The following is a 14,199-nucleotide window of genomic DNA, read 5'->3' as shown; positions in this document are numbered from 1 at the left end:
GTGCTGGCACCAGAGGCGGCAGTAGAATTCTGGTGTGTGACGTCAGGGATGTCCTTTGGGAATTCTCTGGCCCTGGTGTGAGGAAGAAACCACAGGAGGCAGAATTTGCAGCCATTTACCACGAGGTTTTCTCTCCTTTCACACTGAAGTTCAGCTTAGGTTCCTGGACTTTGCCTGCAAGTCAGGGCCTTTGGTATTGCTTTTGGCTGGAAGCCTTGGTTTCTCTTGCAGGTGCTGCGGAAGGGCTCTGGCACGCTATGTGAGGCCTTGCTGATGGTGCAGGCCTTCCACGCCAACATCATCTTCCCCAACAAGCAAGAGCAGGAGTTCAATAAGCTGACGGACGACGGACACGTGCTGGACTCTGAGACCTACGTCGGGGGCCACGTGGAGGCCCTCGAGTCTGGGGTTTTCCGCAGCGATATCCCTTGCCGGTTTAGGATGGTGTGCTTCTTCCCTGGGATTCAGATTCTTCCCACTCTTGTGCTGTGGTAGGACCCAGAAGCTGCAGGGGCTGAAATAAAGCCCCTTCTCCCCATCCTGTCCCACGGCCCCTCACCGGGTGTGGCTTCTCTGGCCCAGCACCCCCTGGGGCTTTTTTAGGGCAGTGCACTGCAGAGTGTGCACATGAGTCCTTCTGGAGCTTTCTCGGGCACAACCTGCCACGTGCAGCCACAGCGTCAAACCTGAGGCAGGCTAGTGTGGGTGTGTTTCCCCTCTGACCCCGTCGTCTCACTGTTGTGCTAGAATCCTGCTGCCTTTGACTTCCTGCTGCAGCGGGTTGAGAAGACCTTGCGCCACGCCCTTGAGGAAGAGGAGAAAGTGCCTGTGGAGCAAGTCACCAACTTTGAAGAGGTAACCATCAGGGAGGCAGGAAGAGCCAGTCTGTGTTTGGCGCCTTCTTCACAGACCACGTCTTTCAGCAGCACATTTATTGTGCACCTGCTGCGTGTGGTGCTGTGGACGGATGACACAGGGTCTCTGGTGGGACAGGGCAGTCATGGTTGTGACGTGTGATGCTGTCACAAGGTCGGAGGGCTTCATGAGAGGTAGGGTGTGAGCTGCTCCTGAAATGCAGTAACATGGAAGGTGGGTCCTGGTGGGATGTATCCCGTGTCCTGTTTTAAGGCATTAGGACTTTATTTTATAGGCACTGGGGAGCCATTGGAGGTTCTAAATTTTATTTACTTTTTGTTGTTGAGACTTAAAAATGACAGTAAATTCCTACAAATGACAGGATTAGTGACTGTAAAATCTGTTTACATAATGGTTAGAAAGCACACTTACAAAGTGTGTTATGTGACTGGAGAGGGAGACACCAGTTCTTCTCTGATCCCTGTTCCTCAGGATGTGGCACATCTCAGGTCTTTTTTTTTTTTTTTTCCCCGTTTTGAGATGGAGTCTCGCTGTTGTTGGCCTGGGCTGGAGTGCAATGGCATGAGCTTGGCTCACTGCAACCTCTGCCTCCCGGGTTCAAGCAATTCTCTTGCCTCAGGCTCCCCAGTAGCTGGGATTACAGGCATCCGCCACCACACCTGGCTAGTTTTTGTATTTTTAGTAGAGACAGGGTTTCACCATGTTGTCCAGTCTGTTCTTGAACTCCTGACCTTGTGATCCGCCTGCCTTAGCCTCCCAAAGTGCTGGGATTACAGGTGTGAGGCACCGCGCCTGGCCTATCTCAGGTCTTTATGTCAGGCACTATGCAGCACTACATCATGTTCAGTGAGGATGCTGGTTTAGAGTTTTTTACAGTTTTCACATTGATGCCAAGAAACTTTTTTTTTTTTTTTTTTTTTTTTTTTGAGACGGAGTCTTGCTCTGTCACCCACACTGGAGTGCAATGGCATGATCTCGGCTTACTGCAACCTTTGCCTCCTGGGTTCAAGCGATTCTCCTGTCTCAGCCTCCTGAGTAGCTGGGATTACAGGTGCCCACCACCATGCCTGGCCAATTTTTGTATTTTTAGTAGAGATGAGGTTTCACCACGTTGGCCAGGCTGCTTTCGAACTCCTGACTGTAAGTGATCTGCCCACCTCAGCCTCCCAAAGTGCTGGGATTACAGGTGTGAGCCACTGTGCCTGCCCTCAAGAAACATCTTGTAATAGATTCACTAGTCAAAATTTAAACAAGAATATGTGTACACTCTTGGCAAGCTGTGAAGCACTGTTTGGCTATTGTCAGCCACATCCATTATTATACTTCAGGGAACTCTTATGAACCGATCAGGAAGAGAGCCTTGTCTGAATAACAAATAGGAGTTAAAGAATGTCGGCCATGGCCGGGCACGGTGGCTCACGCCTGTAATTCCAGGACTTTGGGAGGCCGAGGTGGATCACGAGGTCAGGAGATTGAGACCATCCTGGCTAACACGGTGAAACCCCGTCTCTACTAAAAAAATATTAAAAAATTAGCCAGGCGTGGTGGCGGGCACCTGTAGTCCCAGCTACTCGGGAGGCTGAGGCAGGAGAATAGCAAGAACCTGGGAGGTGGAGCTTGCAGTGAGCCGAGATCGCTCCACTACACTCCAGCCTGGGCAGCCTGGAATCCCAGCATTTTGGGAGGCTGAGGCGGGTGGATCACCTGAGGTCAGGAGTTTGAGACCAGCCTGGCCAACATGGAGAAACCCCGTCTCTACTAAGAATACAAAAAAAAATTACCCAGGCGTGGTGGCGAGACGTCTCAGAATCTGAGACAGAGTTTCACTCTTGTTGCCCAGGCTGGAGTGCAATGGCATGATCTCGGCTCACCGCAACCTCTGCCTCCTGGGTTCAAGAGATTCTCCTGCCTCAGCCTCCTGAGTAGCTGGGATAACAGGTGCTTGCCACCACGCCTGGGTAATTTTTTTTTGTATTTTTAGTAGAGACAGGGTTTCTCCATGTTGGCCAGGCTGGTCTCGAACTCCCGACCTCAGCTGATCTGCCCGCTCGGCCTCCCAAAGTGCTGGGATTACAGGCGTGAGCCACCGCGCCCGACCTAGAAGCAGATATTTAAAGTCTTTAAGAAACAGTGAGATGGGCAGGTAGAGTGAGGCTGGAGGTGTGGTAGATGTGAGGATGCCAGGCTCCCTGGTGAGTGAGGAAGAGAGCTCTGTAGATGTGAGGACGCCGGGCTCCCTGGTGAGTGAGGAAGAGAGCTCTGTAGATGTGAGGACGCCGGGCTCCCTGGTGAGTGAGGAAGAGAGCTCTGTAGATGTGAGGACGCCGGGCTCCCTGGTGAGTGAGGAAGGGAGCTCTGTAGATGACATTGTCCTGTTAGCGATTCCTAAGTCCTCGCAAGTGCCCTTGAAAGGGAAGCCCAGGATCGCCTTTGTGTCCCTGAAGGGTCACCTGTTGGGCGGAGGGTGGCTGGGGGGATGTCAGCAGGGGCTCACAGCCACGTGGGGCATGTCCAGGTGGTGTCCCCACCATGGAAACTTGGCCATTCACTTGTCCCAGCCCATCCTCCCCTTCTTGACTGGACAGCCTTTCAGAACACGCCGTTACTGGGCATAGAAGGGTGCAGTGGAGGCTCTTCCCCGGCTGATTGGTTTATCTGTAATTCAAGTAGAAACAATAGGTGTTACTGTTGTGGTATTTCCTGTTCTATGGAATAGATGTTATTCCTTGTAATCACTTTTTTCTTAAAATTTTAGGTGTGTTTTCTATTTTTACTACTTTGGAGGGTTTTAAGGATTTTTCTTTTTCTTTTTTTTTTTCTGAAACAGGATCTGGCTCTGTTGCCCAGGCTGGAGTGCAGTGGTGCAATCTGGGCTCACTACAGCCTTGACCTCACGGGCTCAAGCGATTCTTCCACCCCAGCGTTCCGAGTAGCTGGGACTACAGGTGCCACCGCCACACACGGCTAATTTTTTATTTTTTATAGAGACGGGGGGGTCCCACTGTGTTGCTCAGGCTGGTCTCGAACTCCTGGGCTCAAGTGATCCTCTGGCCTCGGTCTCCGAAAGTGCTAGGATTACAAGCATGAACTACTGCACCTGGCCTAAGGATTTTTTTTAATACTAAGGAGAGTTTAGTGTTCAAGTAATTTTCTAATGACTCCACCAAATTTAATGTATTTCATAGAAATGATGGCAACCCTTCTTAACTTTTTTCTTCTGGCTAGTTTTTGCTCTATTTATATATTTTTCAGCTTTTTCCTCTCCTGAATGTCTAAAAGGGGTTGGTGAACTGCACACGAGGCAAGCTTGGTCACCAGCCTCGACTGAGTTTCGCTTTCTCTGCAGGTGTGTGATGAGATTAAGAGCAAGCTTGCCTCCCTGAAGGACGTTCCCAGCCGCATCGAGTGTCCACTCATCTACCACCTGGACGTGGGGGCCATGTACCCCAACATCATCCTGACCAACCGCCTGCAGGTGAGACTTTACTTCCCGTGTCAGAGTCGGAGCTCTCTCTGCCCAGCCCTAAGTGCTTTCTCACCCCTCCCAGCCCTCTGCCATGGTGGACGAAGCCACCTGTGCTGCCTGTGACTTCAATAAGCCTGGAGCAAACTGCCAGCGGAAGATGGCCTGGCAGTGGAGGGGCGAGTTCAGTGAGTGTCGGCCGCCTGGGTGGGCACTCGGTGGGAAACGGGTGGGTGAGTGTCGGCTGCCTTTCTCCACTCGGTGGGAAGCCGGTGTGTCTGTGCCTCCTTTTGAACTTGCCCCCATTGCCTCCTTCCAGTGCCAGCCAGTCGCAGCGAATACCATCGGATCCAGCACCAGCTGGAGTCAGAGAAGTTCCCCCCCTTGTTCCCAGAGGGGCCAGCTCGGGCCTTTCATGAACTGTCCCGCGAGGAACAGGCGAAATACGAGAAGAGAAGGCTGGCGGGTGAGTGCCTGGGCATGGTCACGGCTGTAAAGATGTGGCTCCTGCTCCCACTTTCTGTTCTTACTGGGCTGCGTTGGTCCATCCCAGCTGGGGCCCCAGAGGTGTTGTCACAGCAGACCAGAAGCTGCTCTAGGTCACTGTAAGCTGTGCTGTCACTGCAGGGTCCTTTATTTGCTTCCCCGTCTGCAAGTGTTAGACACTGCTGCTCTGTGGTCTTGGGGTATTTGGCCTGTTCCTACCCCTGGGCTGTCCTATTTCTTTCTTCTTCTTTTTTTTTTTTTTTGAAATGAGGTCTCACTCTGTCACCCAGGCTGGAATGCAGTGGTGTGATCTTGGCTCACTGCAGCCTCAACCTCCCAGGCACCGGCAATCCTCCCATCTCAGCCTCCTAAGTAGCTGGGACTACAGGTGTGCACCACCATGCCTAGCTAATTTTTTGTATTTTTTGTAGAGATGGGGTCTTGCCATGTTGCCTAGGCTGGTCTCAAACTCCTGGGCTCAAGTGATCCGCCTGCCTCGGCCTCCCAAAGTGCTGGGATTACAGGTGTGAGCCACCATGCCCGCCCACCTTTTTCGGTATGAGAAACTAGCAGTGTATCTGAGCTGTTGCTCCTTTGTGGTGACGTAGAAGCCATGTTCTTCAGCACCCCTGTGCCCTGGCTCCCTCTGCTCTGGGAGATCTCTCCCACCTGCTCTGCCCGTCTCCGTCGTGCTTAGATTACTGCCGGAAAGCCTACAAGAAGATCCACATCACCAAGGTGGAAGAGCGTCTCACCACCATCTGCCAGCGGGAAAACTCCTTCTACGTGGACACCGTGCGTGCCTTCCGGGACAGGCGTTACGAGTTCAAAGGGCTCCACAAGGTGAGCTCTGAGGGGCTGCAAGCTTTGGCCTCTGTGAGGGCAGTTTCGGTCGGCTCATGAAGTGGGCACTCTTGGCTCCTTGCCTGGGATCCTCTGAGCAGGCACTTGCACTCGGATGGTAACGTGCAATTGTTTTTGACTTGGAAGAGTTTATGGCCACGAAGGACGCAGACCATCATCCACCCTGGTCTGAGGCCTCAGAAGGACTCTAAAGGATGATTTCTAAAGTGATTATTTAGAGCAGGGGTCAGCAAGCTACAGCTGGCTGGCCATTTGAGTACCTCAAGTTTTACAAACCCAACTGCCTTCGCCTATTGTTTATCTCTTTCCCGCTGTCATGGGAGGTAAGGAGTTCCGAGAAACTCTAAGGCCTTCTCATCTATGGTATTCACCATCTGGCCCCTCGTGTTTAACTGATGTATTTCATCCGGTAGGAACATGGAAAATGCATAGCAACACCTCTGTTTTGATATCAACGGGTCATTATTTTATATCTGATCAGACTGAGCCATTTTTTTTCTGAGAGACCTTCACTGTAGACTCAGCACGGCCCCTGCTGTGCGGCCCCCTGGCATCCTGCACTGCCCTGCTGAACTCATCGTCACATGTTCTTTTTTATAATGGTAAGGCGGACATAATATGACATTTAGTGTTTTTAAGTGCTCAGTTCAGGGGCATGAAGCATATTCACACTGTTGTGCAACTATCACCACCATCTACCTCCAGAATTCTTCGCCTTCTCAAATGGAAACTCTTATCTCCATTAAACAGTAGCTCCCCACCTCCTCCCTGGCCCCTAGTGACCCCCATTCCACTTTCTGTCTCTGAATTCCATGACTCTAGGGATGTCATGTAAGTGAACCGTGCAGTATTTGTATCTTTGTGACCGGCTTTTTCACTTAGCATGATGCGTTCTTTTTTGGAGACGGGGTCTCACTCTGTCACCAAGGTTGGAGCACAGTGGTGTGACCTTGGCTCACTGCAGCCTCCACCTCCCAGGCTCAAGTGATCCTCCCGCCTCAGCCTCCCCAGTTCCTGGGACCACAGGCGTACCATCACGCCTGATCGTTGTATGTTTGGTAGAGACGGGGTTTCACCATGTTGCCAAGGCTGGTCTCAAAGTCCTGAACTCAGGTCATCTATCCACCCCAGCCTCCCACAGGGCTGGGATTACAGGCGTGAGCCACCGCGCCCAGTCTTAGTATGATGTTTTCAAGGTTTATCAACATACAGCGTGTATCTGTACTGTATTTTTGTAAATGGCTGAATAATATTTCATTGTGTGGATTTGTCACATTTTGTCTATCCTTCATACACCGACGTTCACTTGGGTTGCTTCCACCTTTTGGCTGTCGTGAGCAATCCTGGTTTCAACATGGGCTGCAAGTGCGTCTTCAGGTCTCTGCTTTTGGTGATTTTGGATATGTACCCAGCAGTAGAGTTGTTGGGTCATATGCTAATGCTACATTTACCTTTTAAGGAGCTGCCTTACTATCTCACTTTATTTTAATTAAGCAATTGCTAAATTACTTGTTCATCTGTCTCCCTCATCAAATAAGCACCAAAAGTGGAGTGACTGTCTCGTGCTTCAGAGTACAATGGAGTTCCTGGCACATACTAGGCACTCAGTAATTATCTTAAGGAATTTGCTTTTGTTCCTTAAATACCCAGCCTTTAAAAACCTTTTCTCATGTTGGGTGGGGAATTTGATGAGACATCTGTGGTCTTAGCTGCATTTCTTTCTTGATTGATGTTACCAGGCACCCCCGAGTAGCTCTTGTTCCCTAGAAAGTGTGCTGAAGCGTTTAGGATGTCAGACCGTGAAATCTACAATGTTCAAATGATTCTGTCAACACAGAGAGACAGAATAAAGGAAGTGTGACAAAATATTGACAGTTGGCCAGTCTAGGAGAAGAATGTACACTCTTCATTGTACTGGTTTTTTAGGTTTTCTATAGATTTGAAAATTTTCAAAATACTAAAAACCTGGGCTATTGACTTTGTAGAATGTGAAATGGAAGAATCTGTGAGGTGCTCCATGTTCATGTGCTTCTCAGGTGTGGAAAAAGAAGCTCTCGGCGGCCGTGGAGGTGGGCGACGCGGCTGAGGTGAAGCGCTGCAAGAACATGGAGGTGCTGTATGACTCGCTGCAGCTGGCCCACAAGTGCATCCTGAACTCCTTCTATGGCTATGTCATGCGCAAGGGGTAGGTGGGCCCGGGCCCGGGAGAGGCTTATGGGAGGAATGGATGAGTCCACGTTTAGGGCAGCTTCAGGTGTAGGCTGCTGTGCATGGAGGGCCGTTCATCTGATTCAAGGAATGTTGGAGGGAGAAGGCTTTGGGCTGGGGTGGGGCTGGGAGGTTGAAGAGAGTGGAGGCCACGCTGACTTTGAGGGTCTGGGTGTCCATGAGTGATGCGTGCTGTGGGGTGTATGTGTCTCTGCATCATGGGCTGGAGACGTGACTTGCCATTTTCCAGCGTATTTATGTCTCCCAGCGTGGATCCTCACTCAGGGACTTGCAGAGTGTCGGGCAGTTGCTTCACAGCATGTCTGCGTGTCCGGGAGGGGCAGAGAAGCAACTGACAAGGGGCATGGGGCTGGTGCTGGGAGGGGAGGGTGGGACAGCTGACAGCAGGGCTGGGACCCAGGCTGGAGGAGGGTTGGGCCTGGCAGCTAGGCCTGGGCTTTCTCTGAGAAGCTGGAGGTGAGAATGGGGCTTGGGAGGAGGTGTGAAGAGAGTAGAGAAGGCGTGAATGGGTCTGGGTGGTATTAAGAGTCCTGCTGAGGCTGGAGTCCTGAACGGATGGACGCAGTGGCACATACTGCACCCTTCCAGATCCTTCCTGAGCTATGCTGGGCACCAAGGTGGGGACAGAGAAGTGTCCTCGGGCAGAGCCAGATTCCACCTTAGTTCTGTCCTGGTACACGCACATTTGGCTGCTTCCCTTGTCCCTGTCGCATCTCTCCTTTCCTCCTCCCCACTCCTCACTGCCTCTGATACCCCCTGGAGGAGCCATATCAGCCCCACCCACCAGTTTGTGGTGTCCTCTCAGGGCTCGCTGGTACTCCATGGAGATGGCTGGCATCGTCTGCTTCACAGGGGCCAACATCATCACCCAGGCACGGGAGCTGATCGAGCAGATTGGGTGAGTGCAGAAGGGGAGCCATGGGGCTGGGAGCAGGTCCTGGGGGCAAGCATGGGCAGGAAGGAAGGAGGGAAGGCTGGAGGTCACACACTGGGCGGGAAGGAAAGGGGAACTCACGACCTTGCTCCTCTCTTTCTCTGAAGGAGGCCCTTAGAGCTGGACACAGATGGAATATGGTGCGTCCTGCCCAACAGCTTCCCAGAAAATTTTGTCTTCAAGACGACTAATGTGAAGAAGCCCAAAGTGACCATCTCCTACCCAGGCGCCATGTTGAACATCATGGTCAAGGTGAGTCTGGGGCCTCTGGTCCTGAAGCTCTGGCTGGCCTGGCGTCAGTGCCCTGATGTCACTGGCTCTGCAGCACCTCACAGTGCATGCCTTCCTGGCACCCAGCACTGCTCACATTGCTTTTCTATAGCCTGAAGACCATGGTCAGAAGGTATCAAGTGATTCCACTCCTTTCTCTTTCAGCATAGCTCCCAGAACTTTTTGCTTTTAACTTTTTATTTTGAAATAATTTTAAACTTACAGGAAATTACAGAAATAGTACAGAGAATTTCTGTATCCCCTTCAACCTGCTTCCCCTAATGCTGACCTCGCATAAACCACGGTGCGCTTGTCAAAACTAAGAAACCTATGTCTGTGCCCCAGTAACTGCACTGCAGGCCTCACCTGGATTTCCCATTTCCCACCACAGCCCCTCTTCTCTCCCAGGATCCCAGCAAGGACCCACGTGGCGCCGAGTTGTCCTGTCCCGGTCCGTCCTCGTGTCACGACCTCCCCCTCTGGTGGTGCCGGCCAGGCGATGGTTGGCTGTCCCTTGATCAGGGGTTGTCTGTTGTTTCTCGTGACTAGACTGAGGTGATTTGGGTTTTTGGAGGAGCTCCACAGGTGCGACACCCTCCCCACGTTCTCACACGCATCATGTTGGTTTGTGGTGGTGTGGGAGTGTGGGTGTGTTGTGGGGACGGCTTAGTCTCCTGCCTGAGGGGCTTCTGCAGGCCTTACTGTGGCGCTCCTGTGCCCCCTCCTATACGGCTCTTCAGTCGTAAATACACACCCAGTGGGGAGGAATAAGCGTCCCTGGAGGAGGGCTGTCAGAGTTTCTGGACCTGTATTAGAGCCATCACAGCAGCAAATAAATATCGTGGAGCAGGTGCTTCGAGACAGTGTATCTGCAGCTGCTCCATAAGCTTCTGCCCACTGTGTTAGCGTTGCTGATGGGCTGTGTTTGCTGGTGGGCCGCACCTGCAGCAGTTACGCCTGAGGTTTCCTGTCGTGGTTTTTCTCTGGCGATTGTCTGTTTCCTTCATTCCTTCTACTGTATCAATTGGGATCCTGTAGGGAAGCGTTGCTATCCTTCTCTTCCATTTGTTCTCGTTTATTTGTCTGCTTATTGACATCAGTGTGGATTTGCGGATCAGAGTGGACATCCCAGGGTTATTGTTCATAGGACCGGAGTGGCTTCCTGCTCCACGTGTTCCCCTTGGGCCACTGGGGCCTCCTGGTTTGTGGCGTGTTCTTGGGACACGCCCTCTTCTGGTCTTTGTTTCTGGAGCACTTTCCTACTTCTTGGTACTGTAAGGTCCACCAGCCTCATCTTGTATTTTCCCTGCTCCAACCTGGAGTCAGCCAGTTCTCCGAGAAGAATGATGTAAAAACCCGAGTTGGGGTGCTTGCTGTGCTCACTGTTCCTGGGAGTGTCATAGCTTCCAGTCTCTCATAGTGGAGGCAGCCAGGAAGTATGTCTCTAGTAATGCACGCACACAGAGCTGTTTATTTCTGTGTCTGTCTGTCTGCATGGATGCATTTAAACACATGAGTCTGCCCCTTTCTTATTAGTGACTTCTTTCTCCTTCAGTGATAAACCTGTTTCGAATTTCTCAATATATGTGTTTGTTCAATCCTAGAGTCCATGTAAAGTAGTTTTAGAATTGCTAACAGACTTGTGTCCCATGAGAAATAATTTCACCAGCCACTGTACAGCATTTGTAGATAGTTACTTTTGTTTTCAGCCTTACCCTGTCCAGTCAGCAGAGTTCACGGGGCAGCTCCTTCCTCCCCACTCTGTTGGCATGTTCTGCTGTATGTCCACAGTGCTGTTGGGCTCATTTGGCCCAGTCTGCACCCCTCTTGGGATCCCAGCACCATGGCTGGATGGCTTGTAATTTGCACACAGTGACGTTCACTCTGTAGCGTACAGCCCTGTGGGTTTGGACAAGTGCATAGTGTGTGTGTCCAGCACCACAAAGCAACACAAAACAGCTGCAACCCCTTTGTCAGCAAATCCTCTCCCTACCCGGAAACCCTGGCAACCCACAATGTGTTTTTTGTACTATAATTTTGCTTTGTCGAAAATGTCATGTAAAGGGAAGCATACGGCCTGTAGCATTTTGGGTCTGGCTTCTTGGACCTAACAGATACACCTGAGTTTCACCACTTGGTTGCATGCATCAGAACTTCCTTCCTTCCTGCTGCCAAGTCGTGTTAGTTATGTGGAAAAGCCTCGGTTTGTCAATCCATCCACTCCTGGAGGGACACCAGGTGGTTTCCAGGTTTGGGCCATCATGAGTGAAGCTGCCCCCTCTTCACTCTTGTTTCTCAGGAAGGCTTCACCAATGACCAGTACCAGGAGCTGGCTGAGCCGTCCTCACTCACCTACGTCACCCGCTCAGAGAACAGCATCTTTTTTGAGGTTGATGGGCCCTACCTTGCCATGATTCTTCCAGCCTCCAAGGAAGAAGGCAAGAAATTGAAGAAGAGGTGGGACTCTCATAGCTTTTGTGCTTTAGAAAGGACATGGATTGAGATAGATTAAATTTAGCCCAGAAAGGAGGTTGGATCAGGAGCCAGGACAGAAACAGACCTGGGTTCTTGTGATCTTACTGATTCCGTTTGCACCAGCTCTGTCTGCCCGCCTGCTGTATTCTGGCTCTGTGGCTGCAGGCCCTTCAGCCATTTTCCTTTTAGAGAAGCAGTGGCCTAAGGGAGAGAGACGTTTGCTGCCTGGTGGATGACAGGTGGAGGGTTGGAAAGGGAAGAGGCGGGCAGAGAGGATGAGGCACAGCTGGTGGCTCCCCAGCGCTCCTTGCCACTGCTGTGCTTGCCTTTTTTTTTTTTCAGGTATGCTGTGTTCAATGAAGACGGTTCTCTGGCTGAGCTCAAGGGCTTTGAGGTCAAACGCCGCGGGGAACTGCAGCTGATTAAGATCTTCCAATCCTCGGTGTTTGAGGCCTTCCTCAAGGGCAGCACGCTGGAAGAGGTGTATGGCTCTGTAGCCAAGGTGGCTGACTACTGGCTGGACGTGCTGTACAGCAAGGTAAAGGCCTACCCTCCACCCTCACCTGCTCTGAGGGATGAAGGATGAAGCAAGAAGGGGACCCCGTGCTTCCTGGGCTCCTGGAGACCAAGGTGACCGAAGAACACAGGGCCAGTCCTAATGAAATCCCAAGACCTCCTGAGCACGATTACCCCCTTGGAGTTCCCCTCAACTTCTGCATCCAGGGACACAACTCTGAGGGAAACGTTTTTCTAAATAGCGTGATAAGCCTGGCATGGTGATGCGTGCCTGTGGTTCCAGCTACTTGGGAGGATCACTTGAGACCAGGAAGTAGAGGCCACAGTGAGCCGTGACTGCACCACTGCACTCCAGCCTGGGATATTTGTTTATTTCTATGTTACTTTGTATTTTTTATATTTTTCAGGCTACATAACATTTTGACAGTTTACATACCTTAATTTACGTAACTAGTCCACGATTATTTACTACCAGATAGGTTTCACATTTCCATTGTTATCAATGGTGTTGCATTGAACGAGATATCTCGGTGCATATGTTTCCCAGGCACAGGCGTCTTGGGCAGAAGGAATACTGGAACACTCTGCAGTGCTTTCCTGGCTTGCTTTGCTGTGTGGGCTTCTGTTTCTTGGCATATTGTCTTGTATAGAGTGAAACACACGAGCAAAGGAGCACCAGGGTATCACACAGAATATTCATGAGCCCAGCACCCCTTACAGGATGTGGGGGGCCTGTGGTCAGGAACATGTGTGCAAAGCACAGCTCCAGCTGGATGTGGGTGCCACACTGGAACTGCTCAGGCCTCCACTGCTCAGGCCACTCTCCAGCCGGCCGGAGTTTCTCTTTCCTCTCTTCTGGCTCTTCCTGCCCCTTCTTTCTCTTCCTTTCAAGGAGAAAAACTTCCTGTCTTAGGCCGAGCAACATCCTTTTCTGCAGCCTTGGTGCTCTTCAGTAAATTCTTCTTGATATTTTGTGCACAGTTTAATAAAATAAAAGCCAAGCCAGGTGTGGTGGCTCATGCCTGTAATCCCAGCACTTGGGAGGCCTTGGCGGGCAGACCGCTTGAGGTCAGGAGTTGGAAACCAGCCTGGCCAACATGGCAAAACCCTTTCTCTACTAAAAATACAAAAATTAGCTGGATGTGATGGCACGTGCCTGTAATCTCAGCTACTTGGGAAGCTGAGGCACGAGAATCTCTTGAACCCTGGAGGGGAGGTTTTAGTGAGCTGAGATTGCACCACTGCACTCCAGCCTGGGTGACAGAATGAGACTCTGTCTCAAAAAAATATAAAAGCTAAAGTTTTGTGCGTGTGTGTGTGTTTTAAAGTATTGCCACACAGGCATATTAGAGAGCTCTTGAAATTGCAGCCTTCTGCGTCTCAGGCTAGAGAAGGGCATGGCCTAGAGGAGCACAGTCCAGGGTGAGCCCAGACTCTGCCCCTTGATTTCTGCAGTGTTTTACCCATTGTCTTTCTCTAGGCAGCCAACATGCCTGACTCTGAGCTATTCGAGCTCATCTCTGAGAACCGTTCCATGTCTCGGAAGCTGGAAGATTACGGGGAGCAGAAGTCTACATCCATCAGCACAGCAAAGCGCCTGGCCGAGTTCCTGGGAGACCAGATGGTCAAGGATGCAGGGCTGAGTTGCCGCTACATCATCTCCCGCAAGCCCGAGGGCTCCCCTGTCACGGAGAGGTGAGGGCTCCCCCCATCACGGAGAGGTGAGGGCTCCTCCCATCACGGACAGGTGAGGGCTCCCTCCATCACGGACAGGTGAGGGCTCCCCCCGTCACAGAGAGGTGAGGGCTGCCCTGTCACGGAGAGGTAAGGGGTTCCTTACAGATTTGGGCTGTGTTTAACACCAAGTTTGGGGATGGCATAAGTGTCCATCAACCAGAAATGGATAATTGCCATTTTGTAGGGAATGAGATACACTATACCAGAGTTCAAAGGGTTGAATTGCAGCTACAGGTTACAACACTGACAGTTTGAAACCACGTTGGAGAAAAAAGCAAAAATCAGGTTGAAGGAAGACCCTTATGCCTCCGTGTATGTAAAACTTAAAAACATGGAAACTGCTCTTTTT

At 51.2% G+C, this 14,199-nt stretch overlaps 1 protein-coding gene across 8 annotated transcripts in view; it reads left to right on the top strand.

The window, feature by feature from the left end:
* Nucleotides 1-14,199, top strand: part of POLE (DNA polymerase epsilon, catalytic subunit) — a 62,787-nt gene that overhangs the window by 13,216 nt on the left and 35,372 nt on the right. For all 8 annotated transcript variants that reach the window (XR_010147869.1, XR_010147871.1, XR_010147870.1 and 5 more), the window contains 12 exons: nucleotides 232-444; nucleotides 748-855; nucleotides 4,223-4,351; nucleotides 4,425-4,527; nucleotides 4,659-4,805; nucleotides 5,523-5,668; nucleotides 7,726-7,874; nucleotides 8,724-8,816; nucleotides 8,960-9,104; nucleotides 11,422-11,579; nucleotides 11,940-12,135; nucleotides 13,594-13,808. Coding sequence is in view for 2 of the 8 variants with exons in the window: in XM_016924680.4 (XP_016780169.4) it covers nucleotides 232-444; nucleotides 748-855; nucleotides 4,223-4,351; nucleotides 4,425-4,527; nucleotides 4,659-4,805; nucleotides 5,523-5,668; nucleotides 7,726-7,874; nucleotides 8,724-8,816; nucleotides 8,960-9,104; nucleotides 11,422-11,579; nucleotides 11,940-12,135; nucleotides 13,594-13,808 (1,802 nt within the window). In the remaining 6 variants the exon portion in view is untranslated. The remainder of the gene's footprint in view (nucleotides 1-231; nucleotides 445-747; nucleotides 856-4,222; nucleotides 4,352-4,424; nucleotides 4,528-4,658; nucleotides 4,806-5,522; nucleotides 5,669-7,725; nucleotides 7,875-8,723; nucleotides 8,817-8,959; nucleotides 9,105-11,421; nucleotides 11,580-11,939; nucleotides 12,136-13,593; nucleotides 13,809-14,199) is intronic.

The sequence above is a fragment of the Pan troglodytes genome, chromosome 10, assembly GCF_028858775.2.
Source record: "Pan troglodytes isolate AG18354 chromosome 10, NHGRI_mPanTro3-v2.0_pri, whole genome shotgun sequence".
Classification (NCBI taxonomy): Eukaryota; Metazoa; Chordata; class Mammalia; order Primates; family Hominidae; genus Pan; species Pan troglodytes.
The sequence above is the reverse complement of the archived record's forward strand: the minus strand, read 5'-3'. Positions and strand labels throughout refer to the sequence as shown.